The 26,373-nt window shown below is 38.5% G+C and overlaps 1 protein-coding gene across 2 annotated transcripts in view; it reads right to left on the bottom strand.

Moving 5' to 3' along the window:
* Positions 1-12,674, bottom strand: part of SYT14 (synaptotagmin 14) — a 232,767-nt gene extending 220,093 nt beyond the window's left edge. The window contains exons 1-3 of one of the 2 annotated variants that reach the window (XM_079922065.1): positions 12,510-12,674; positions 1,200-1,247; positions 691-895 (exon numbers count right to left, since the gene is read on the bottom strand). Coding sequence is in view for 1 of the 2 variants with exons in the window: in XM_079922064.1 (XP_079778190.1) it covers positions 1,200-1,247; positions 12,510-12,522 (61 nt within the window). In the remaining variant the exon portion in view is untranslated. The remainder of the gene's footprint in view (positions 1-690; positions 896-1,199; positions 1,248-12,509) is intronic. The other variant, XM_079922064.1, reaches the window with a different exon arrangement.
* Positions 12,675-26,373: the final 13,699 nt, after the last annotated feature.

Genomic DNA, 26,373 nt, shown 5'->3' with positions numbered 1-26,373 from the left:
TTTTGAGCAAATATGGATTAATATGTTATAGTTGAAGACTAAAAATGTTTACACAGACAAAGAAAACAACATATAATTTGTCCCCTCTCTCCCCCATCTCCACAATCCTAAATTTGAGATTTCAGGGAACTGGCTTCAATTTTCTCTTTTGTGGTACCAGACATATAGATAGATTACACTTTAATACAGGAAGGAGACAATTTTTAAATGAACAGCAATCAAAGGCAGTGACACATAGACAAACTAGCATGATTACGCCAAATTCACCTAAAAAAGAATTAAAAACCTTTTACTCAACTCTAAAGAAGCTGAGGCTTTTCAGACCTGTTGAAGACTTCCTAAAAGTATGCTGACATTCCCTGGTATGTCAATCATACCCACGTACCACAAATACTGACATCGTCTCAAACCTCCTTAGGGTGAAATGTTAGGGCACGGAGTGCTGCTAGCTGGCCAGACTCAGGAGGGCCAACTCGGTTTTCAAGAAAGACGTAAGAAAAGGAAAGTCGCCAAGTTTAAAAAGAGAAAAGAGTAGTACATTTATGAAGATCTCTTCCCCTGACCTCCCCTTTCTTCACACCCTGTCACAGATGTGACTGCTTAGGAGTGTGGGGACTCCCAAGGTTTTCCTGATTCTTCCAAATCTAGAGAATACCTGATTCCTTGCCTCCCACCTAATAACTGAATTACCTTTCCTGGGGCCACCTTGTTCAACCACCCAGTTGCCAGGTGGCTCCTTCTAAGGAAGCATAGACAGTTGTTGGTGTCAAAAGATGTTGTGGTCTTTGGACATGTTCCCGATTTGAATTTCAACCAACTCCTCACATCTCTCTGATGGGGTACAGTAATAGAACAGAAGTCAATGGGAGATCAGCATGCACTCAGATTCCAGATTCTGAAAGGGAACAAAAATCAAACCCTCCATTCTTTGCCTCTTCACCACATCTGATAACCAATATGCTAGAAACCAGGCTTTATCAGCCCATGAAAACTAAATATAAAGTAACAACTCTCAATAACCACATAATAAGCAGTAGGTACTTGATGAATGGTTAAGTCTACAATACAAATAACAAACGTTAATATTTATTAAATTTTATACTCTGTAAATCCAAATTATCTGCCATTGTACTAAAATGTATCATACACTGTGAAGTGTTCATTTTGTATTTAAATATCCATGCAGAGCACTGACTCACCTTTTCTAATACAGATAAGTTCATGTACTCCACAGGTTCTTTCTCCACCTGTTAAGAAAATTTTGGTTAGAAATTAAAACCAGATCATAACCTGAGTTTGACTGTTACAAAGACTGTTACAAGGTTTTCAATTAGCTTCTAGAAATGGGCTCATAAAAACGTTTCCTAATTCTTCTCTTTAAACTTACCTATACAAGTATGATAAATCTGATACGCAGAATCTTCCTGAACCCATAAATCAAGGCCTTATAAAGTCCTGGAATAAGGAAGCTCCACTCGAGTATTTTATTTCAAATGGCAAGCTTCTCAAGAGTGGAAATCATAGCACCATTTCCTAAGCACCTCTTTACATCATCTAGAAGGAAATGATGCAAGGAAGACCCACTTTTGTATCTGAGCCTTAATATATACAGGTAAGTTATCATGGAAGGGTCAACTCCTTAAAGGCACTATTTGCATTTCATCACATATACTCATATTGTGATCTTTCCCCATTCTCCACCTACCCACTCCTATAAATCTATAAGACAAATTTTATAAGTACTATGATGATAAAACTGACAAATTTAACCAAAATATTCTTAATCATTATCAAAAATCACATTCGCTATCATAAGAGTAATATTACTTGTTACCATAAAAATAGGTATTTCTTCACTCTGAAACAGAGTGCCGCTACCTGAAATGAATGTAAGCTGAATAAAATTCTGTAGTGTTCTATATATGCATAACCTTATAATTATGCTGAAAATTATGTTTAAGCTTTGCATAATAAAAATATTAAATAATTTCATCATCTTACCTCATTATAGAAGCTTATTATGAACAGTTACTTTATAAGAAACAGAAATAGCTTACAGCAATAACATGAGAAATAAAAACCATGATATCCACTAAAAAAAAAGTAGGTCATCCAGGAAGGAAGCTAAAAAACTAGAAAACAGTATTTCTATCACTAAAGTAGGTTAGAGCTACATTCTAACTTGGCTGTAACAATGCCGTTGCTTCTTTATTATCAACAATACAGACTAATCACTGTTATCAGGAAGACAGACTTAGCAAGAAACACGTAACATAAAGTTATGACTATAAAAGAATTATTATTCAGCAAACCTCAGTATAAACACAGTGAAACCTTATCAACTGGACTATTACCAATGAGTAATCACTGATCGGTTGCTGAAGGGGTAGAATGAACTATACCTATATACCACCTTATCTTTAAAAGTGAGAAACTAGTCAAATGGCAGGAAGGGGAATATTTACCAAATTATAAGAAGAAACTACTTTCAAGAAATTTAGAAGAACCACATAATAACAACAGAACTATAATGTATATTGACACCATCACTGATGTTTTCATAGGCTACTTAGAAACAGTTCTTATATAGTCATTAAGACCTATTCTCCAGATGGTAACACTTATAACTTAGTTTGAGTCATGTACTTAATTCATGTAACAAGCCTGCACTTTTTAAAGCCTGTAATTGAAACTAGACTTCCCGCATATGTAATATAAATTTGTTAGGTTTTACTCTACACACCTAATCTTCACTATAACTGCATCATTTTTACAAGGCTTAGCATTAACAATAACAAAAACTACTGTAGTCTAAACTTTTCTCAAAACTGCAAATGACAATGAAAGCTAACTCTCACTTTTAAAAGTACTCAATTTATCTATATCAAATGAAAGAATTTTATAAATAAAAAGTCAGGGCTTCCCTGGTGGCGCAGTGGTTTAGAGTCCGCCTGCCGATGCAGGGGACACAGGTTCGTGCCCCGGTCTGGGAAGATCCCACATGCCGCAGAGCGGGTGGGCCCGCAACGGGAGAGGCCACAACAGTGAGAGGCCCGCATACCGCAAAAAAAAAAAAAAAAAAAGTCAAATAATTACTATATTTTAAATTTATAGTCAATTGACAATTACATTTGCCAAAGTATGCACAAAAATCACATAATTAGGAAAAGCAACTAATATTGAGCTCTACTCTTCTCGATATTTGTTCTTAAAATTCTAACCAACAAGTGAGATTTCACTGATGTACATGTCTAACTCAAGAGCAATCACTCTTATTACTGAAATAAAAAGGAATATTAAAGATAGGTAAATGTCAGACAATAAAGTAAAATTTGGGGGGGAAAACTTACTTTTAAAAGTACAAAAGAAGAAACACAAAAAGTTAAATAAACATTATTATCAAACAATAAAATCAATATTCTTTTTATCCTCAACCCTTCCTAAGATGAGAAAGAGAGTAAGGAAAAAAATATGCATTGCATAGGTTAAATGTATATTTTTAAGGTACATGTTTGGGAATCAAAAGGCTTCAACACTTCTTCAATCTGAGATACAGTGAACTATGTACAAATTTTATGCCTTTTTCAAAACTTTCTAAAAGTAATATGAAAAGTTTACAAGAGAAACGTCAGATTTGTAAGCAAAAGGCAAGTCACAGTAGGCATATCCTGACTTAGATATGGTGGTAATCTGAAAGTGGTTTACTGATTTTAAGAGTATAAGGCACAAGCGGAATGATTACTGACTTTTTAAACTTCAGCTTTTTGAGGTATAACCGACATAAAAAATTTTAAGATATGTAAAGTGTATATCATGGTGATAATCAAGTATGTATATCCAATACACAGGGGAATCATTATTTTTTGTTTTTACTGAGATAAACTGCCATAGAACACAGTTTAAGGTGTACAACGTGTTGATCTGATACTCTCACATACTGCCGTAAGACTTTAGTGTAAGATAATACCTCTATCGTGTCACATGATTATCTTTTCTTTTTTGTGGTGGGAACAATTAAGATCTAGTCTCTTAGCCACTTTGAAGTTTATACACATTATTGCACTATGCTGTGCATTAGATCTCCAGGACTTATTTATCAACTGGTTGTGAGTTGCCCTTATACAACATCTCCCCATTTCCCCACCCTCCAGCCCCTGGTAACCACCCTTCTATTCTGTTTTTATTTTATGAGTTCAGCTCTTTCAGAATCTACACATAAGTGTTATCATATGTTTGTCTTCCTCTGACTTGGCACAATGCCTGTAAGGTCCATTCATTTTGTCACAAATGGAAGGATTTCCTTCTTACCCATAGCTAAATAACATTCCACTGTACGTATACATATACATGTGTGTGCATATGTGTGCGTGTGTATCTCAAATCTTCTTTAGCCATTCATCTGCTGACAGACACTTAGGCTGTTTCCAATCTTGGCTATTGTGAATAATGCTACAATAAACATGGCAGTGCATGCATTTCTTCGATATACTGTTTTCATTTCCTTTGGATATCTACCCAGGAGTGGGACTGCTGGATCATATAGTAGTTCTATTTGTAATTTTCTGAGGAAACTCCATATTGTTTTCTGTAATGGCTGAACCAATTTGAAGGAACGATTATTTACGTAATCAATTAGTCAATCTCTTTAGAGTAAGATGAGTTTTCCACTAAAATGAATAGTCAAAATGAATTCATATAAATATAATTTTTCACATGCCAAATTTACTTCAAAGACATTATAATAAAGACCTGGAAATCATATTAAAATGACTGAATATAAAATGATTAAAATTCAGAAATAAATTTGTCTAGTTCATTATAGATAAACAAACCAAGGCACTAAAGGTTAAGTGACGTTGCCCAGTCACTAGTTAACTGTCACTATTTAATTGTCAGAAAAAAGTAATCGGAATACTAAGTTTAATAGAGTGAAAAAGTAAACATTGATATTTCTTCATTTTTATGAAAATTATTATATTGTTTTCTAATTCTTTAAGGTAATTTAAATAAAAGTGAATTTCTCAAAACTATTTTTGGAGATAATACTAGCATTGTCTTGAAATAATCATCTCAGCAACATGGAAATGAGAAACAGAAATTGACAAGCTTAGTCAAAGTTACCATCTTTTCCCTCAGGCAAACCCATGTAGGAGCATAATATAAACTAATCCTCTACAATTGGAATAAGTCAGGGTACAAGAGGACATAGATGTGTGTGGGTTCACACATGTGTGCTGTGAATGTGTGCATGTGTATGTTTGTATATGAATGTGCACATACTTAAAAGTGTGCCTGGGAACCAGCAATTCGCTTTAGAGGGGAAGGGATAGATATTATAAAGTATGTATGTACTTGTCACATGTCTACAGAAGGAAAATATGTAGTGATGTTATATTCCCATCAAAATACGCCCAGGTATACAAAAACGAAATTAAACCCAAACATTTGGTTCCTTTAAAATGAAACCTTTTTAAAACTGACTTTATTTTTTCCGCCACTTTTACTTTGACCATTAGCCTAAATCACTACAATTTACAGCTTCTATTCTTCTATTAATTTCTTCTAAGTCAAACACTGTAAGACTACTTTAGAACTATCTTAAATTCCTTCTCATCTAAAGATTTCTCTCCAAAAAACATGCATTAAAGTAGCCACAGCCTTTTAATTCATGTCTAGCTCACATTAATAAATTGTTATAGCTAATTCTTCAGCAGATACCTATACTTCCATAATAGGCATAAAACTTTAAATATTTCCTATTAATGTTGCCAACTCCTCCCAACCAACTTAACCCATTTAGACTACAGTCCCTAATCTCTAGACACTTTTTAATTTGTCCCTATTTAAGTCATTCAAGGAATAACACCAATTTTAGTCCCCAGTGTTGTCCCAGTGTTGTTGAAAGATCATGGTTTGCACAGCATAGTAAATACAGTTTTTCTTTTGAGCCATACAAGTTCCTATAAATTTATTCAATAATTTTTCTAACAGGTATAAGTTTTACCTTATAAAGTAAATTTACTGTTCACAACGTAATCCATTTTTCCCACTTTTGACCACTCAATTCAGTTTTTTTGTTAATTATGTTTTTGACTCTTAGAAGCTCATTATTACCATAAAACCTTGAAGAAGTATATGCTCACAAGAAGGTAGTCTACTTAATTTAATTTTCTATTTAACTGAGAATACCTTTTTTTTCCACTACTGCACCAGATCATTTTTTAAAGCTACTAATATTCATTACTGCATCAGTAAGCTCAGAATACTGAACATAATTTAATATTTCATTAAAATCCTCCATCTTTTGACGACTCAATATCAATTCTAATAACAGCCCTAAAATGTGAAAATAGGAAACTACTGAATACACATATCGACCCTAAAAGTTTGTTTTTAAATAAATTCCTAATAACAGCTTGCTGTGTTGCCACTATTTCTTCCTCCTAAAAAGTGAAAAATCAGGGATTCCAATTTGTTAGGTTTCAATTAAAATTTTACTACATATACATATAAAATATGTGAATATTCATTTTACTCAAAAACGTGGAATGTTTTTATTTACAGTAGTTTGATCAGCCTTATGTTATCTCTATATGCATGTTCACATTAAGTATTAACAAGTGAGGATCTGGGGAGGGTGGAGGTAAGAATGAACGTCAGCTGAATGGAAATCAAATCCATGAAGACAATCTACTCTACTACTACACACACACTATGGACAAACATTATAGTCATTTTAAAGAAAGCAACAATGCCAACAGTATTACTCAACAAATTGTATAAATAAGCCAATACTTGATTCTCTCTGCTGTCTACACTGTTGCATTCTAATACTACTTAAAATTTCAAAAAGTGAAATGCTTCTTAATACAAATATTTCTCTAGTGTTCCCTACTTTTTTCTAATTTTGTTTAATGAGTTAGAAAAGGAACCTAAAATAAACTGTAAATTACTCAAAAGTACTGTGAACAAATTTACCTAATATACAAACACGTCATAAATCTCTGTGAAATATTAGAAATTTTATTCCTGCCGAAAACCAAAGGATCTCTTCTAGGAACATCACTGCTTAAACTGAACTCTAAATCTTCCAAATATAAACTGTTCAGTAAATTGTCTTAGTCAGCCACAGACTGACAGGTAGGACTTTCTAATTATATTATCCCCTGTATACATTGTAATGATATAGCTTTAACAATAGAATGGAAAGAAGGAAAGGAGTGTGATGTTCTCCCTCAAGACTAATAATACATGTCTGTATTGTTTTTTTTTAAATTGGTCCTTTATTTTATTTATTTATTTTTTTTTGGCTGTACAGCATGCAGGATCTTAGCTCCCCGACCAAGGATTGAACCCATGTCCCCTGCAGTGGAAGCATGGAGTCTTAACCACTGGACTGCCAGGGAAGTCCTGTATTGGGTTTTTTAATTCCACATTTCAAATGGCTTTGTTTATTTTTGTGTGTTTTTTTTGCGGTACGCGGGCCTCTCACTGTTGTGGCCTCTCCCGTTGCGGCGCACAGGCTCCGGACGCAGAGGCTCAGCGGCCATGGCTCACGCGCCCAGCCGCTCTGCGGCATGTGGGATCCTCCCAGACCGGGGCACGAACCCGCGCCCCCTGCATCGGCAGGCGGACCCCCAACCACTGCGCCACCAGGGAAGCCCTCAAATGGCTTTTGAAAGTCCAAATTATGTCTTGGAAATTTTAAGAGTCACAACAAATCTTCAAGAGCATCTCAAAATTGTACTAATGACTTAAAAAATATATGTGAAAGTGTGTGATAAACTGTAAGATGCATTATGAACAAAAAATGAGTATAGGGCTTCCCTGGTGGCGCAGTGGTTGAGAGTCCGCCTGCCGATGCAGGGGACGCGGGTTCATGTCCCGGTCCGGGAAGATCCCACATGCCGCAGAGCAGCTGGGCCCGTGAGCCATGGCCGCTGAGCCTGCGCGTCCAGAGCCTGTGCTCCGCAACGGGAGAAGCCAAAACAGTGAGAGGCCCGCGTACCGCAAAAAAAAATTAAATTAAATGAAATTAAAACGTGAATATACACACACACACAGATTCTCTAATTTACCCTTCTTTCACAATTTTTAAAAATGCTACCCACAGATGTTAAGTACTTAAAGTTAATATATAGCAAGTTAACAATAAAGGTGAATATTTTTACTTCAGCAAAACATTCTGCAAGGAGTCTTATGATAATCTTATGGAAGAGACAGAAAAATACGGACTGGATGAAAGAAGGGTATAGGCCAGATCACTAAAGACTAGCTTTATCTTGAGGTTTTAAATAATTCAGATTCGAAGTTTACAAAGATAACTAGCGACTGTTTGAAAAATGGATTGGAATGAATCTTAAAGACTGGAGATGACAAGTGAGGAAACTAATACAAGTCTCTTAATGACAGATAAGGGAAAACCTAAAATGTAAGCACTAAACATCATCAGTTAATTTGAGATGTAGGCGTGGTACGACTTGGTAATCAACAGGATGTGGGGAGTGAATTATAAGACAGGGTTGATTTCCAGCTTTGTAATTCAGGTGTCTGGTTATTTAAGAATGCTACTCAGATGGTAAATTTGCATGGAGTGGGGAGCATGGAGGCTGGACTCAGTAGCTGTGACGACAACTTTAGTTTAGGACATTTTGAATGTCCCAAGCTAAACATTCTGAATTGCTGTGAAACATCCCAGATATGTAGCTACTATCTGGAAACATGTTAGGAAAACCACACGTACTTTTAAGTTATTAATAGTGGATTTTAAATGTATTGCTCCAGAAAGCAGAACTAGGATGAGGAGATAGATAGGAGTTACTAAATGGAAGATATTTGGTCAAATACATCTGGGCAAGGGATGCAACCCATGAAGATAATGCAGAGAAGTCCATTATAACAATTCAAGAAACGTGTTGAGTACATACTATTTTCAGATACTGTACAAAATCTAATGAATAAAAACCAAATAAACGTTCTTCTCTAGGCATTTACGGTCAAACTGGGGAGACAAATTTATAAATAAGTGATTCCAACATTATTCTTTATACACATTGCAATTACAGCAGTGTGTATAAAGCAGAGTGAGAATAGGGTTGAGAATGGAAACACAGAAAATATTAGATCAGGGAGATAAACAGAAGGCTGAGAAGTAAGTAATCAAGAGAGGAAGAGAAAACTTCGAAAAACAGGAAATAGTCAACAATGTCAGACTGACAGAGGCCAACATTAGAAGAGTTAATATGCCGGATAACAATTACAGATCTTGATAGGCGAGGCTGGACCAATGATTCCCAACCTGGTATCACCCACCAAACCTCTAGGGTAACAATAAGGATCTGTAAACTACCCAATATTTCAATATGCTTTTTAAAAATTGTACCTTAACCTAAGATAGGGCTAACTTCTTCACCTCTGACTGGAATTATATTAGCTCAGAGGGGTAACACCATCATGTTATATTTGTCTGAAGTCCTAATTAGCAGTTATCTGTCTGATTGATAAAAAGAGGAAATAAATGATTAATTGCTATTGTAAAATAAGGGTTTTCCAAAAAGAAGGAAATAAAAGTAACCCTTAGTACTTAAAAGTCTAAACTAGGGACTTCCCTGGCGGTCCAGAGGTTAAGACTCCGGCACTTCCAATGCAGGGGGCATGGGTTCAATCCTTGGTCGGGGAAGTAAGATCCCATATGCCATGTGGCACGACCAAAAAAAAAAATTAAAGGGCTAAAACGATGGAGCAGGACAAATAAGAGTACGCTTAACAGATACAAATAATCTGTTCTTCAAATCAAAACACTGGTTAGCCATGCAAGGGACTGAAGACACATGACTTGAAAGTAGTCCAGGTGAAAGAGACTGTAATTTTGGTTGATTACAACCTCATCCTGAGTCAACATGAAGTTCCAAAAAGGCTATTCTAATATTAAGCTACATTAATAGGATTATGCCCAAGTCAAGGAGTGATACAACAGTTTTAATGTACGATATTCAACAAAACATCTGGAATGGAGTGGCCCACTACCATATTTCAAACATATAACTACAGACCATCCAGAGGAAGAGTTCAATATTTTGTCTAGAAAAGAAAATGCTCAGGAGATGTCTTCAAATGGTAGAAGTGATGTCATATACACAGAGAATAGTGAACTTTTAATATATTGCTCTAGAAAGCAGAACTAGGATGAGTGGATAGACAGAAGTTACTAAATGGAAGATTTTTGGTCAAAACAAAAACCTTACGAACTATAAGAATTATAGTTCCGCATTGGCATATTGGTTCAATGAACTCATTATCATTGAATATTTTTATACAAAAGGATGATTCATCTCTTGGTGTTCAGACTATATTGTAATCGCATGGTTAAAATTATCTGTCTCCCCCAACAGAACACGTACTCCTTGAGGGAAGAAATGTGGTTTTATTCATCTCTACGGCCCCACAGAGTCTAGCACAGAATGCTGAGTACAGCTATGGCTCAATAAGTCTACGGAATTAACAGGTGAATGAAGGCACTGCATGTTTTAACAGCCACTTCTTTGGGAAGGTGGGATGAGATGCTCCCTTGGGCCCCTAAAATTCTAAGATGTCCATAGTATAAAGCCCTCATCCAGAGCTCATTCTATTTCATAACATAGCATGGGGTGATGTGTATAAGTAATCTGCTTTGGTATGTGATAAACAGCACACCTTACCTGACATCTTTATTTGAAATGCTAGTATTAACTAGTTTCCTTGCCAAACTAGAAAAGACAATTCCTGACCTTTATATTATGAAGCCTTAAACAAATGCTTAAGTATGAAAATATTAATCAAGAGTATCTCAAGCACAGAAGAATCTCTTGAATAGGGAAAGCAAAAATCTTGTTCTTTAAACATACAAGTAGTAATAGGCAGAGCAAAATGCCATCAGCTGACTTAAAAAAGAAATCGATCACATTTAACTACAGGGAGGCGGGGGAGAAGGGAAAGATCAATCGAGAAAAAGGGGGGAAACTGGAAAATTTTTAAGAAATTACAAGTTATAGGATCATATCTGGATACTATCTGGCTGATTCTTCCTCGCCTTGTGCAATAACGTTTTTATCTTTACCAAGTCGTAAGAAATTCTACTACAAAGTGGTTGCGGAAATAAAGTACAAAACATAAATTAGTGTATTCGGTTTCTTCATTTTAAACCTCTAGTAAAAAGCATAGTAAGGAAAAGTTTGAAAGTACTGCTCTGGATAACAAGAATATCAAAGATTATTGGTAGATCTTATTCCCAGTGCCCTCTATCACTTTAGCTAAAGCAGACACTTGAAACTGTTTGAATGTGTGTCTTACATATAATAGGTAATCAATCTCTTAAATAAATAAAATAAATGTAAACACACAACTAAAACAATTCTGGAGCTGGCAAAGATGTATGCCACTAGGGATTGGTCACCAAGATGGGAAGTGCTTTGAAAAGTTTTACTTAGGAGGAACACATAAAATTTAGCCTAGTGATGGTATTGCTGTAGGGGCCTTGCACATCTGTATAGATGCATACAAACACACAGGGAAATTTTACAAACTACTTTCATTGTTTGTATTAAGGTAAGAGTTAGACAGGGGCTGAAAGATGATGCAGACGTTCACATAAATCCTAGACGAGTTATATTAATTTTCAAAATATCTTCCTTAAAAACAAAACAAAACAAAAGGCAAAATATAGACACTTCATCCCAGTTACATGTTTTTGGAAGAAGAGAAAAATACACTCTAGTGCCAACTATGTACCTTATCTAGGAACTTAATTTATTAAGCTACTTTTTTGAAAATATGAGTATTCATGACACTATAACACTTAAAGGACTGACATATATGCAGGATTCTAAGCGTGTGCGTTTGTTGTAAAGATGTATTTATACCTCTTTCGTAGAGAAAAACCAGTTTTGAGTGTTGGGGGAAAAAACACTTGAGACGGAAATAAACCTCACTTCAAATTTCCTGGTCCCCTACAACAGCAATCAAAAGGGGAACGGACAGAGAGTACAGCCCAGCAACGGCTCCACAGTAGGGACTGAGAAGGGTTAGGACCGGGACAGCAAAACTGGGCTCCCAGTTTGGTAGGAAGGCGGGTATTGTGGGAGGATGGCTTGCTGAGGCGAGGTCAATGGAAGGGGGTACACCCTGCGGTCCCTCGCTCCCCCAGCCCGTCCCGCCGGGTCGGCAGGGCCGCACCGGAGCCCCACTCCGCGCAGCCAGGAGGAGGCAGCGGCCCTGGCACCATACCTGTCAGCCGGACCAGCTCCTCCCCGCGCCGGGCCACGGAGCGAGGCCGACGGAACAGCCAGGGCCGGCGAGAGTCGGGAGGACCCGCGGCGCCGCTCCGCCCACCCGCCTCCCGGGACGCATTCGGGGACCTTGCGCCTCCACAGCCGCCTCCCAGCCCCATCCTCGCCTCGGCCTCTCGTGCACCTCCGAGCCCCCGCTACCTGGGCTTCCCCCCTCCTCACCAACCACGGACGGCCTCCACTTACCTTCAATCGCCATGATGTGCTCGCCCTGGACCGCACCAACTGGATGGCGGGGGCGGCGAGCGGGCGTGCGGGCGGAGGACGCGCCGGGGCAGCCGGCGAGTGGAGCTGGGCGGGGTTAGCCCCGCAGTCGCCGGGCTGCGCGGCCTGAGGGAGCCGCGGGCGGGGCGGTCTGGGGTGGGGCGGAGCGCCGCGAGCGCGCGGAAGAAATGGAACCTTCCCCGGCCGCCACTGCCGCCGGCACGTGACGCCGCCTCGCCCCCATCCCGCCTCCCCCACCGCGCCTCGCGCCGGGATTCGAAACAGGTGCGGGGTCCAAAGAGCCCCAGCACCGGCGCACAAGACCAGCCCGAGGCGCACTGAGTATGTGCGGACGGCTCCCACCCGCTCGGCCGGGGGCTTCTCTGGGCCCAGGACCCCGGCGAAGACGTCTGCTTCTCCCTTGCTTGCGGCCTTCGAAACCGATGAGGGAGGGGCATGGGGGAAGGATGTGGTCAGGACCATGGACAGGTCTCAATTGAAACTGGGCTCAAGAATCCCCACCCAGTGACTCCCTCAGATTTGGTAATCTGAAGGTCTGTTTTGTTTTTGTTTTGCTTTGCCTGAATCAGCCAAATACTCGCCTCAGATCTCTGCTGTGGGCTGAGAGACGGCTAGCTGGCAAAGAGCAAACGGGAGAGAGACAGAGGGATCCTGAGGACAGCTGCTTCTCCCCCTCTCTCTCTCATACACAAACACACACACACACACACACACACACACACACACACACACACACACACACGTGTGCTCCTGCACTTCACCCCTTAGACTCCTGATAAAGCTTGCCATCAACCTGAGCTTGGTTTTCCCTCGGAAATATGCGTTGGCATTTGTCTCCACACATTTGAGGTATACAAAAGTAGAGATGAGACAGACGTTTTGACAAAGGGCCTGAAAAAGCAAGTGACATTCAAGTTCTTTTAACTGGCAAACCTATGAGCATTATGAACCGTCACAGGTCAACGTCGAACACAGAACAACTGGCCGTTTAATTTGGACCTGAGGTACTTGAGCCACTCAACATTCACCCAACTCTCAGCTTCATTTGGTACTTTGAGGACCTTGACAATGAACGGCATAAACAACATGGAGGAATAGGGAGTTGGTGATTCTCCTTGCAGAGAAAATGCTTACTCCTAGCGCAAAATAGCTCTACTGGAGACTGACACAAAGAAAATTTTGCACTTATGTAAGTGAGATTGGACTGTAAATCTAGAGCAGAAATTGTCTTTCACTGCATTTATATAATCTCTCCCTCAGTCACAGTTTATGTTCAGTAAACATTCATTCTTTACCATTTTCATTAGTTCCGTGAAGATTTATCAAACCAGGAACTGTGCTAAAAGCTAGCTACAAACAAGAGTTGATATTGAAAGATCAAACAAAATGCTGTCCTACCGGAAAATATTAAAATGTCTATGTTTTAGGAAAGCTCTGTGTGTGTATGTTTACCATAGATACCCGTGAGATTCAGGTAAAATATGTATAGTGCCAAAGATATTTGCTCCAAGCAACCTCCCTTAAAATAGTCTTGAACTCCAAGACATCGGTTTGAACTTGAAACCACAGTTCTGGGTTTGTGTTTTCTGGCTGGCTCTTCTCAGCCTTTTTAAGAATTTTATATTGAAAGCCAAAAGAAAAAAATCATACTTACATCATCAATTACCTAAGTATCATATATGGGTCCAAGTTATTTGAGCTCCCATAACTCAGGTTAATATCACAGTTCGCTCAGAAAATGAATTTGTGTGTGTGTGTGGCGAACATGAGCTTCAAACTTGTCAAATCTGGGAATTTAGGCCAAGGCTACTCGATATTGATGACATTTCCCCCCAGACTAGAATGCATAATTCTCCCTACCAATATTGCCTTTTAAAAAAAAATGCTGTCCAGATACTAGTTGGGAAATTTCTATGATTACTGTTGGACAATATCATATGGCTTAACGTAACTTTACAACATTTCATATGGCTTCTGAGCTTGCTTAGGGGCCACTTGGAATTGAGATTTAACTTCTTATATACTCTTATTTCTAAAGTATGCCATGGGTTTGATACTTTTAACTTGGAGGAGTGTCAATTATTTATAATTTAAATATTTTTAAATTTTATCAGTCATGCATCCCACCTAAGGACAAGACGTCTTTGTAATTTTGACCATATACCTCTAAATAATCTTTAGTCTATACACCTTTACATTGTAGGGGATGTTCAAGAAATGCTTCATTTTAAATTCTTCATTCTTCCTTGTTAATGAATTATTTGAAAAATAGTTTCCAAACATATAGTTCAAGCAATTACCCAATTTTCCCATCATGCCGTGGATAGTTAGGGGCTGAGACAGGAAAAGAAAAATAAAAGAAGTCAAAGTAACTCCTTTTCTTATGACTAGGAAATGGAAATGTGCTTTTGGTATTTTAAGTTTCAACTCAATATTTCATAGACATATTGTTTAAAATGATAGTTTGACTTACAGGAGGACACAATGCTTAATTATCCAGTGGTATAGCTGAAACATCAGAAAGCAGAAAAAGAAAGCACTGAAGGTGAATCATGTGGAAAGAACAGCTCAAAGGGAAAGTGAAAGGTAATTGCACCTACACTAGTTAAGTAGTTTTCATGTGCCAAACAAAATAACCTACCACTATTAATAGCAATACTATCTTGATGGAAGAGTATGTTCCAAGTTACAAAAGTTCCCAATGTACTTTTAAGAAATAAATGATTTTTAAATTTGGAAACTTCCTGTATTTAATTTAAGCTATTCAACTGAAAAAGTCCAAAGCCATTAAAAGAATGGAGCAAAAATTCTATCTAGTAATATATATTTTATTCTAGTATATATAATTAAATATATGCTTAATTCTAGTATTATATATTACGTATGTAAAAATGGAGTCTTAACAAGTACCTATACCAAAAATTACATTTTGGAAAATGTAATAAGTGTTAGTTATCCAGGGATTTTGAATGTTTGCATAAGAGAGACATTTTTAAACTTTAAGCTTTATTAGCAGTTGCAATTATCTGAGAAGATGTGGCTAGATATAAGGATCTAATGAAAATCTAGTTAAAACCATTAATATTGCATTTCTTTCATGAATCACAATGTCATGGAAACATTTATATATTAGTTATTTATTCTAGGAACTTTTTCCAATCAGAGCAACTCAACTTGAACTAGCTTATGAAAACTGGAAAGTTAATTATAAAGGTATAAGTATAGACATAAAGCTGGGCCTCAGTATCGGGAATCTGAACGCTATCACAATATTTTCTGCTCCTTATCTCTACCTGTTCTGCATGTTGGTTTTTCTGCTTGCTCACCACAAGCTAACTTTATCCCTATGGTGGAAAACATGACTCCTGAGAAATTCCAAGCTTTACATCTCACAGATTCTGCCACATTTCTGTGCCCCAAGTCCATAAATTCCAAAAAAGGTGGGATGTCATTAGCTCTACTTAAATAAGGTAACCTACCCCATACCAGTTAGGAAGCCAGATACTAAAATTAGCCTAGCTTGGGTCAGGTGCATACCTCTGACAAAACCTCTGTGGCCGTAATGGGAGGGTCATGGAGGAATACAGTGGCCCCCATGGGACCTATACGGATGAACGGGGGAGAAAGGAAAATGGTTCCCAGAAAGGGATTCTTGGACAGAGAAAACTTAAATGATGCCTGCAAGGGTACTGTACTTCAACACACTTCCCTGAGGTTCTCTTAGAGCAGAACTGTTCAAAAGAATTATCTGCGATAATGAAAACTGTCTATATTTGTGCTACGCAATACACTGGCTACTAGCCATATGTGGCTAGTGTCTACTGTACCAGACAGCACAGCCTTAGAGCTATAGAAATGGCATGGTGGGGTTCAGGGAGGGACTGCCAGAGAAGATCGCTCAGTAGGCACTTACTTGGTGGGATAAACTGTAATGTCTTTGGTGGGAGGAGAACAGTAATAACTTCCCATTTGTGGATACTCTACCTGATAGAGTGGTACAATAAGAAGTGTATCTATCCTGCTGTGTGGAGGTAATTAACGACGAAAATGGAAAGAAAAAATAAAAGTAAACATAAATCAGAACAATTCTTTTTTCCCTTCGATTTCCTCCACCAATTATTTTCCTCAAGACTGGTCACTTACTCCACTACAGGCAGCAAAGTAATAGCTAAGACAGAAAATAAACGTGGAGCATTCTAGAATTCTTTTTATTCACTTAGATCAACTGGTAGCTTTCCTTCTTGCCCTCTAAAACTTTAGAGATGGCACAAGCTCTACCAAAGAAAAGAAAAAAGAGAGCAAATAGCATAGACGCTAATTTACTACCCTACACTTTCTTCCATTATATTTTCTAAGCCTTTCATGCAGACTGAAGAGCCACCTACACTCCTCTCCCTTTTCATCTCCAAATATGATGTGCTCCTGTATAATCTCTGTTAATATTTATTATTGATCAGGGAAGTTATTGCTATCGGCTAAATGTATGGAGCAGTACACTGTGGTTTACTGACACAGTTACAACACAGCAGGATACTGGCCTGTCAGTGTGGAGGAGTGAACGGAACTTCTAAACATATAGAGCAATTTGACACAAAATGTTCAACAAGTACATGCTTACGGGGATACAAACTAAATAAGCTAAACATTCTTATTCACAGCAAAGTAGTATTTTGTTCTAGGTAGGAGTACTTGATTATATTTTTAAAAATGTTTTGGGACTTCCCTGGTGGCGCAGTTGTTAAGAATCTGCCTGCCAACGCAAGGGACACGGGTTCGAGTCCTGCTCTGGGAAGATCCCACATGCCGCAGAGCAACTAAGCCCGTGTGCCACAACTACTGAGCCTGCGCTCTAGAGACCACGAGCCACAACTACTGAAGCCCGCGATCCTAGGGCCTGTGCTCCTCAACAAGAGAAGCCACCGCAATGAGAAGTCTGCGCACCGCAACGAAGAGTAGCCCCCGCTTGCCACAACTAGAGGAAGCCCATGCGCAGCAACGAAGACCCAACGCAGCCAAATAAATAAATACATTTTTTCACAGCTAGATGCTCCTATAATGACAAGTGACAGTTACATAACAATTTGCACTTAAAGGTCAAAAAATACACCACAGACCTTTTCAAGGACATAATTACGTCACACACCAGTAAATGCAGCCACCTATCATGTAGAAAGCAGAAGGCAGCTTGTAGAAGGTCTCAAGAACATATATTGTAGGAAGGAAATTGAATTCTACACTGAAGAAAATAATTGATACTCTGAGTTAGATGAGAAAATCTACTGCTACAAAAGTCATTCAAATCTCCTTAGTTCATATAACTATAAATGTGTGGGCCTGATTCAGAGAAGGTCACTAAGAGCTTTTATTGCTTACATTTATCAAATACAAGAAGGACAAGCATAGAATTCTTTGGATAAAAGTAGGTACCTACTAAATTTTTGTTGAATAAATAAATCATAATAGGCTTAGGTGCCTAGATCTTTTATATTAGTTGTTCTTAAGCTTTGAAGTGTACATCTGTACACCAATAAGATAAAATAGCCATTGATGATGGTGATAAAGAGAAACTTAAAAGAACTCTTTAAGAAACTTAAAGAACTTTTTACCTAGAATCGTATTTCTCATTATTATCTTCCCAATTATTTTTTCCCAATATAGAATTTCTCTTTGCTTAACTATATACCGTTATAAATGAAAGGGAACATTTCATAGAGTTTCATATAACATGCCATACTCTGACGTTAAAAAAATTTATTGATCTTTTTCATTTTAAGGTAGAACAATTTATTAAAGGAATTATGGAATATCTTTTGAGGATTCAGAAATAGATTATAATAGATTGTTGTTGGGCCACAACAATCTATTATAGGACAATGATGAGATGGAAAAAAATAAAATAAAAATTAAAAAGTCAATGCCAGAAAAATGAGATTCGAATTGGTCAGAAATCTCAATAACAAAGTGGATGTTAGAAAAGAATGGAACAATGTGTACAGGGTACTGAGGGGAGAATGACTACGGAACTCAAATTCTGTATCATATCAAACTTAGTCAAGAGTGAGGACAAAATTAAGTTATTGAAGGAATGCATGGATTCTCTCGTGCACTTTTTTTTCTTTTTCTTTTAGATTTTTAACTTGATATAGCCCGACAAAATGAGAACGGAATCCAAGGAAGAGAAAGCTATGGATCCAAGAAACGGTGAAAGTAACCTATGAATACAATGAAAAGAAATCACAGGATGACAGCTGGGCAGCAAGCCTAGAAAGCAACACATTTAAATTAGAAAAGAAAGTCTGAAGAATATGCTCAGGGAGAAAATTCTTTCCATTCAACAATTAATATATTACAAAGCTGGAAGATCTTATTATCATGAAAAAGGTATCTATTTCTTCTCTCAGTAGAAAAAAGAAAGGCAATTAGATAGTCTACAGGGGAAAACCATATATTCCATACATCAAGCAAATTAAATAGGGTATGATTTTGAGTAGCTGTTAGGGTTTAAGACAAGAAAATCCATTTGACCTTGACACTGTTTGGGTCAGCACTGATTTAGCAATATACAATTATATTTGCTAATCATATACCTTGCATCAAAATAAATAATATTTATTTAATCATAATATTATAAAATATTAAAATACAATATTTGCTCTAAGGTGTTAGAAAGAGTATGAAATACTTACCGTAAAGAACAGAATGTTGGGCTTCCCTGGTGGCGCAGTGGTTGAGAATCTGCCTGCTAATGCAGGGGACACAGGTTCGAGCCCTGGTCTGGGAGGATCCCACATGCCGCGGAGCAACTAGGCCCCTGACCACAACTACTGAGCCTGTGCGTGTGGAGCTTGTGCTCCGCAACGAGAGGCCACGATAGTTAGAGGCCCGCGCACCGCGATGAAGAGTGGCCCCCGCTTGCCACAACTAGAGAAAGCCCTCCCACAGAAACGAAGACCCAACACAGCAAAAATTAATTAATTAATTAATAAACTCCTACCCCCAACATCTAAAAAAAAAAACAGAATGTAAATGTTAGCAATCTTGACAACATCAAAGTAAGTACAGAGCCATCAGAGGCTAAGAAGTAAAGCAAAGGGATGAGAGAAAAAGAATAGTTTAGGGATGGTAATTTCTCTCATCTTACATAATGCAGAATTAGAAGTTTTCTTTTTTAATTGATGAAAGATAAGTAGAAGCTTTATAGATTTTTGATTGCTATAAATGAAAAATAGAACATGGGTATATATATTCTTTTATTATTCATATATATGGTATAGTATTGAATATATTTTTAGGAGGAGAGGGTGAAGGGAGAAAAAGTGAGAAATAGTACGTATAAGCCAAATTCCTCTTCCTTCATAAATGGGAGTAAATAGATATTGTCTAAACTTATAAATTAATAAAGAGAACTGTAAGTACATTCTTTAGAATTATGGTGATAATCGCAAGAACCAAAACCAGAAACATATAAAAGAAGCTTACCTCTTGGGAATATGCTGGGTGTATGGGAAGTCTCAGTTGGAAAATATTTCTTTTTATTTTGTTTTATACCATTCTATACATGAGTATGTTTTATTAAAAACAAAAGCATAAGTTAAGCAGCTCCCACTTTCACTACCCTCAGGATAAAATCCATACTTCCAAGGTTCTTGACAGTCTAATTCCAAATGACCTTTTCAAGCTTGTCTCCCAGAATTCATGTATCTGATCATCTCAGTTTTTCCTGAATGTCCCCTGCTCTCTCACACCTTCATGCATGTCTTTTGTACACAATTATCTTTCTGCCTTAAGGTGGAAGGTAGAGATCTTCTTTGCCGGGGAAATTTCTATTCATCGTTTAAGAATGAGATCAGCAAGGGGACTTCCCTAGTGGTCCAATGGCTAAGACTCCATGCTCCTAATGCAGGGGGCCTGGGTTCGATCCCCGGTCAGGGAACTAGATCCCACATGCTGCAACTAAAGATCCCGCACGTGGCAATGAAGATCCCTGTTGTGCCACAACTAAGACCCTGCGCAGCTAAATAAATAATTTTTTTAAAAATAGGGTTTTAATTTCAAAAAAAAGTAAAAGAATAAGATCAGCAAGAAATCATTTAAAAAGGAGAAATTAGACTATGTAAAAATTTAGGACACTATAAACAAACTTTAAAGATAAATACAAATTGGGAAATGAAATATTTGCAGCAGTTGGAGAGCAGTAAAGAAAGTAGTTAGAGCATGGACTCCAGCGCCAAAATGCCTACTAACTGGCTCTACCACCTAACAGCAGCAAGGTGTTGGGCAAGCTATTTAACTTTCATATGCCTCAGTTTCTTCATCTGTAAAATAGCAATAATAATAGTACCGACTTTACAGGATGTTTTTGAGGAAGAAATTAGTACATGTAAAGCACTTAGAACCCGGCTTATATAGGTGGCATATAAGTTTTAGATATTATTGTATTGTTGAGGATTTTAAAGAGCACTTAAAATCAATAAGAAAACAATATGTTGGCATCCACTAGAAAAGGAGTTATAGATATGAAGAGTCAATTCACAAAAGCAGAAATACTAATGGGCAATAATTGCTCAAGTTTACCATTGATAAAAAGCAATGGAATTTAAAACAAATGAGACTTCTTTCAAATATCAGTTTAGCAGAGAGTTAAGTGTCTGATAGTGCTTAGTTCTGACAGGGGTATGGGGAAAATGGACACACTCCCAAATGTGAGGACAAGGGAGGGGAGTGGCTGGGATAAATTGATAAAATGTTTCAGGAGACCAATGTGGCAATCTTAATCAAAATTAAAGATACTTACAGTTGAACTTCTAACAACATTGGTTCAGACTGCATGGGTCCACTTATACTCGGATGTTTTTCAATGAATACATACAATAATATTAAATGATCTGCCCTTGGTTGAACCCTTGGATGTGAAACCACTGATACGCAGAAACTGTGGATATGGAGGGCCAGCTATAAGTTATACATGGATTTTTGACTGTGAAAAGAGTTGGTGTCCCTCACCCCCATCTTGTTCAAGGGTCAACTGTAATATATTTTTGACCCAGTCATTCTAATTTTATGAATTTCTCCTAAATAAATAATTAAGTTTGCAAGACTATCTTTTTTGTTTGTTTGTTTAGAAAAGTAAACAATTAGAAAAAACCTAAATGTCCATCAACAGGAGTCCATTAAATAAATTAGGATTCACCCATACAATAGAATACTATGCATTTATCAAAAATGGATAAAGTTGAGCCATATTTATTGACATACAAAGATATCCATGATGTGTTAGGACTTTTTCTTTTAAATCTAGCATTTGGAGGGCTTATTCTCCAATAGGCAATTAATTTGCAACGTTTTGTTTAACTCTCATCACAACTCTGTAAGGTATATCATGTTATTAGATCAGTATTATAAATAAGGAAACAAAAGTTCAGAGCCGGGCTTCCCTGGTGGCGCAGTGGTTGAGAGTCCGCCTGCTGATGCAGGGGACGTGGGTTCGTGCCCCAGTCCGGGAAGATCCCACATGCCGCGGAGCGACTGGGCCCGTGAGCCATGGCCGCTGAGCCTGCACGTCCGGAGCCTGTGCTCCGCAACGGGAGAGGCCACAACAGTGAGAGGCCCGCGTACTGGAAAAAAAAAAAAAAAAAGTTCAGAGCCATTTGGTGACTTACCAAGGTCACAACTCAAACCCAGGTCCACTGATTCTGAAGCCCACATTCTTGATGTGAATGCATAATGCATATAGGTTATAGGCCAGTTCATACACTATGAGCACATTTATTATATTTTATATAATAAATATATGTTGTGGTTTTATGTGTCAACTTGACTGGGCCACAGGGTGCCCAGATATTTGACCAAACATGATTTTGGATGTGTCTGTGAAAGTATTTCTGGATCAAATTAACATTTAAATTAGTAGACTGAGTAAAGCAGATTGCCCTCCCTAATGTGAGTGGTTCTCGTCCAGTCAGTTGAAGACCTGAACAGAACAAAAAGACTGAGTAAGAGGAAATTCATTTTGCCTGCAGCCTTGAGCTGGGACATTGGTCTTTTCTTGCCTTTGGACTCAAACTGAAACACCAGCTCTCCTGCTGGTCTCCAGCCTGCCAGCTTTTGGACTGGAACTTACACTGTCAGCTCTCCTGGCTCTCAGGCCTTTGGACTTGGACTGGAACTATACCATTGGCTCTCCTGGGTCTCCAGCTTGCCAACTGCAGATCTTAGGACCTATAATCACATGAGCCAGTGCCTTATTCCTTCTGTCTCTCTCTCTCTCTCTCTCTCTCTCTCTCTCTCTCTCTCTCTCTCATATATATATTATATAGATAGATGATATAGATATAGATATATAGATATACATGCACACTATTGGTTCTGTTTCTCTGGAGAACCCTGACTAATACATATGTAATAACACATTTTTAAGACACAGGAGCGTTGGATGGATATATACCAAACTGTTAACAGTTGTTTCTTCTGGGGGCCAGAAGCATGGGATAGACTTTCACTTATTTATTTATTTATTTATTTATTTTTGCGGTACGCGGCCCTCTCATTGTTGTGGCCTCTCCCGTTGCGGAGCACAGGCTCCGGACGCGCAGGCTCAGCGGCCACGGCTCGCGGGCCCAGCCGCTCCGCGGCATGTGGGATCTTCCCAGACAGGGGCACAAACCCGCGTCCCCTGCATCGGCAGGCGGACTCAACCACTGCGCCACCAGGGAAGCCCCTAGACTTTCACTTTATATTTTATCATTCTGTGGTCTTTAAATTTTTCACAACTAGCAAGAATAGCATTTAAAATTAAAAGTATATAATTATATTCTGAAAGTAAAGTTAAAAATGGCTCCTCCTCCTCTCTGTGATGTCTCCCAACCCTGTTTCCCTTCAATCAGGGGGAAGAACATGCCTGACATTTTACATTTACATATATTATAAAATTTAGAGTATCTCTTCATCATTGAATGGGCCTTAGGCTGAGTCCTACTTTAGGAATCCTGTTTCATTCATCTTCCTGGTCCCCTTTCACTGAGGAGAATAAAATGGGAAGTTCCTCAAAGGGATTTGGTTTGCGCTGGACAGGGCAACCTAACCTGAGGGATGAGGTATATATCAACTCACCTTTGCCTGTGCTCTCCTTTTCTTTGTTTTCCTTGAAAGGGTTTTACTGCTCTCTGTTAGGGGCCATTCCCTTTTGATTTAGCCTCCTTTTATGTCTGAGGCTTAGTTATATAATCATAGCGAAGTTCTTTATTTTCTCCAAATTTCCTATGTAGGGCTTTTCTTTTGGTGCTGGTCATTGGGCAGTCACTTAATGTTCTGAGCTGTATCACTACAGAATGGGAGAATCTAGATCCAGGGGATAATTTTAAAGAAAAATTTGGACAATGATATCAAGGATCCACAGCCCAAAGGAAACCCCTGTGTATAAGCACCTCCAAATTGGGGGCAAGGGTTGGATTTATATGCTTCTCCTTTTTCTCCTTACTGCCATGGGAAGATCTAGAAAAAACCCCCATCTTGTATTCTGATCTCCCTCACGCTGACCATATATGACTCTCATTTTCCCCAGTGTATATTAAATAAGAGTATATGCTTGTGTGGTTGTACAGAATATAAAAGTAGTAACTCTAAAACTTTGTTTTGTAGTTAAAATGGCCAAGAGCTGAACTAAACCTACCTGATCTATGTTCCCAGATTATCCAAAGCAATAAGCTAGAGTGGGTGACTGGATAAGAACTCTATCCAGAGTACTACACTATTTTTCCTGCACTTGCACAAACCTGAGAGCAAGTACCTCCTTAAAACTTGCACCCTAGACATTTTGCTTATCTCACCCTTAGTCCTAACCCTGGGTCCTGCCATCTCTAGCTTCCCTGGGTCACAGCAATGGGAGAGGATCCCAGCAGTGATAAATCTTTCCGACTCCCAGCGCCAAGCCCACAGTGGTTCCTCATTAATAAAAATATATTTAATTAATGAGAAGTCTTCAATAAAGTCCTCCAATAAATGAAAGAAAACAGAAGAGGTAAGACCTAAGCCAGAAGCAGCACAAGTGGAAAGGACCTGGAGTTTTCATTGAGAATAAGTTTAATTTCCATAAATAGGGTACCTACTAAAGTTATTCATGTGATTTTAGGCTGCCATTTTAGATGCTTATTATCTATCATAAAGAAAGCAGTAATCCCACCTTTTTCTGCCCTGGTTAAGAAACTACCTGGAGTGAATTCAGCAGCAAGATATTTCTAATTATATTCTATGAGAAAAGGTTAAAAAGCTGATAATGTTTCGTCTGAAAAAGAAATGACTCAGGGATTCCATGATAATTGTTTTCAAATATTCGAATGGCTGCCATCTGTAAAGGAAGCAGGCTTGTTCTGTACGGTTGCAAGGGTTAGCGCCAAAACCAGTGGGTGGCAGCTGCAGAGAAACAGATCTTGGCTTGTTATAAACCCTGGTGCCCAGATTATTATTGTTACAAATAATCACTCTTGGTTTAGTATGTAAAATAATTGAATTTTTTTTTACCACAGTAAACCAGATTGTAATCATACCCTGCATACAAGCTCTACTGGAACAGAATAATGCTAACGGGCCGGTCAACAAAAACATTAGATGGATGGCAGATTTGGGAAGCTTCCATGTCTCCTTCCTTCCATCTCTTTCCCCTCTTACTCACTTGGCTTTTTTTTAAATTCATCTTATATGAAGTTTTCCCAGGTGGGCTTTCTTCCCGGGGAATTCCCTGGCAGTCCAGTGGTTGGGACTCAGCACTTTCACTGCCGTGGCCTGGCTTCAGTCCCTGGTCAGGGAACTAAGATCCTGTAAGCTGCGTGGCACAGCCAAACAAAAACCAAAAAACCTCTTCTTGGAACCCATCCCATACTCTCTTCATCCCTCCCTCTCCAAAAGTCCAGCTCCCCAGTAGCCTTCATTTTATCCCAGCTACCTGCTCTCAAAATCATAAGGACCATATGCTGATTTTGTCACATGGACCAGACCCCTTATCCATCTCTATCTATCTCATCTCCTTCCCCTTCATTTATATTTTTGATTTAATACCCACATATTCACCTCTAATCTCCCTAAGGTCAAGAAGCTAAAATGGAGAACAACTGATGCCCATATAGATACTCCCCATTTCTGAGATTCTGTGATTCTAAGACAAGGTTGGGGTATAAATGAACATGTTGTACTTGGAGGACGGTGATATTTGCAAGATACAGGAGTTGTATTAGGGAATAGTAAGAGTCATATTAGAAAGTTGCAAATGCCAGAGGGAGAATGAGAACTCTCCGAAAACCATGTACGTTTCTTGTAATAAGAAAACGATATGTTCAAACTGAGGTTCTAGTCATTAAATTACAAGGTGGAGTGTAGATTGGTAGAAGAAGGTTTAGAATAGAGGCAGGAACTAATTAGAAGAGGCTCTGGTAGTCCAAGAAAAAGATCATGAAAGTATGGACAATGGCAGCAGCTGTGGGAAAAAAAACAAAGACTTGAACTGGAGAGGCATGTTAGAATTTTGACGAACAATGTACCAGACATTATTGTTTTATCTGTCCAGAAAAATATATCCATTCTTTTCGAGGAGCTGCTCATCTCCCACTCCAGCCGTATGATTCAGAGTGGACTGAGATGCCGCCAAGAGATCGCTCCCCATAGAACTCCTACTGCGGGGAGCACAACTGACTAAGGGACCCAGCTGCTGCACTTTGAAACACATCTCCAAATTTGCATGGAGGCCACGCCTCCTGCAGCCTGCTCCTGCCAATCACTGAGTATGACAGGAATACCAAGGCAGATCAGTTCCTGAGAGACAAGGGTCTCCTATTTC

The sequence above is a fragment of the Stenella coeruleoalba genome, assembly GCF_951394435.1.
Source record: "Stenella coeruleoalba genome assembly, chromosome: 1".
Lineage (NCBI taxonomy): Eukaryota > Metazoa > Chordata > Mammalia > Artiodactyla > Delphinidae > Stenella > Stenella coeruleoalba.
Note: the sequence above shows the minus strand (reverse complement) of the source record. Positions and strands in the feature narration are given on the sequence as shown.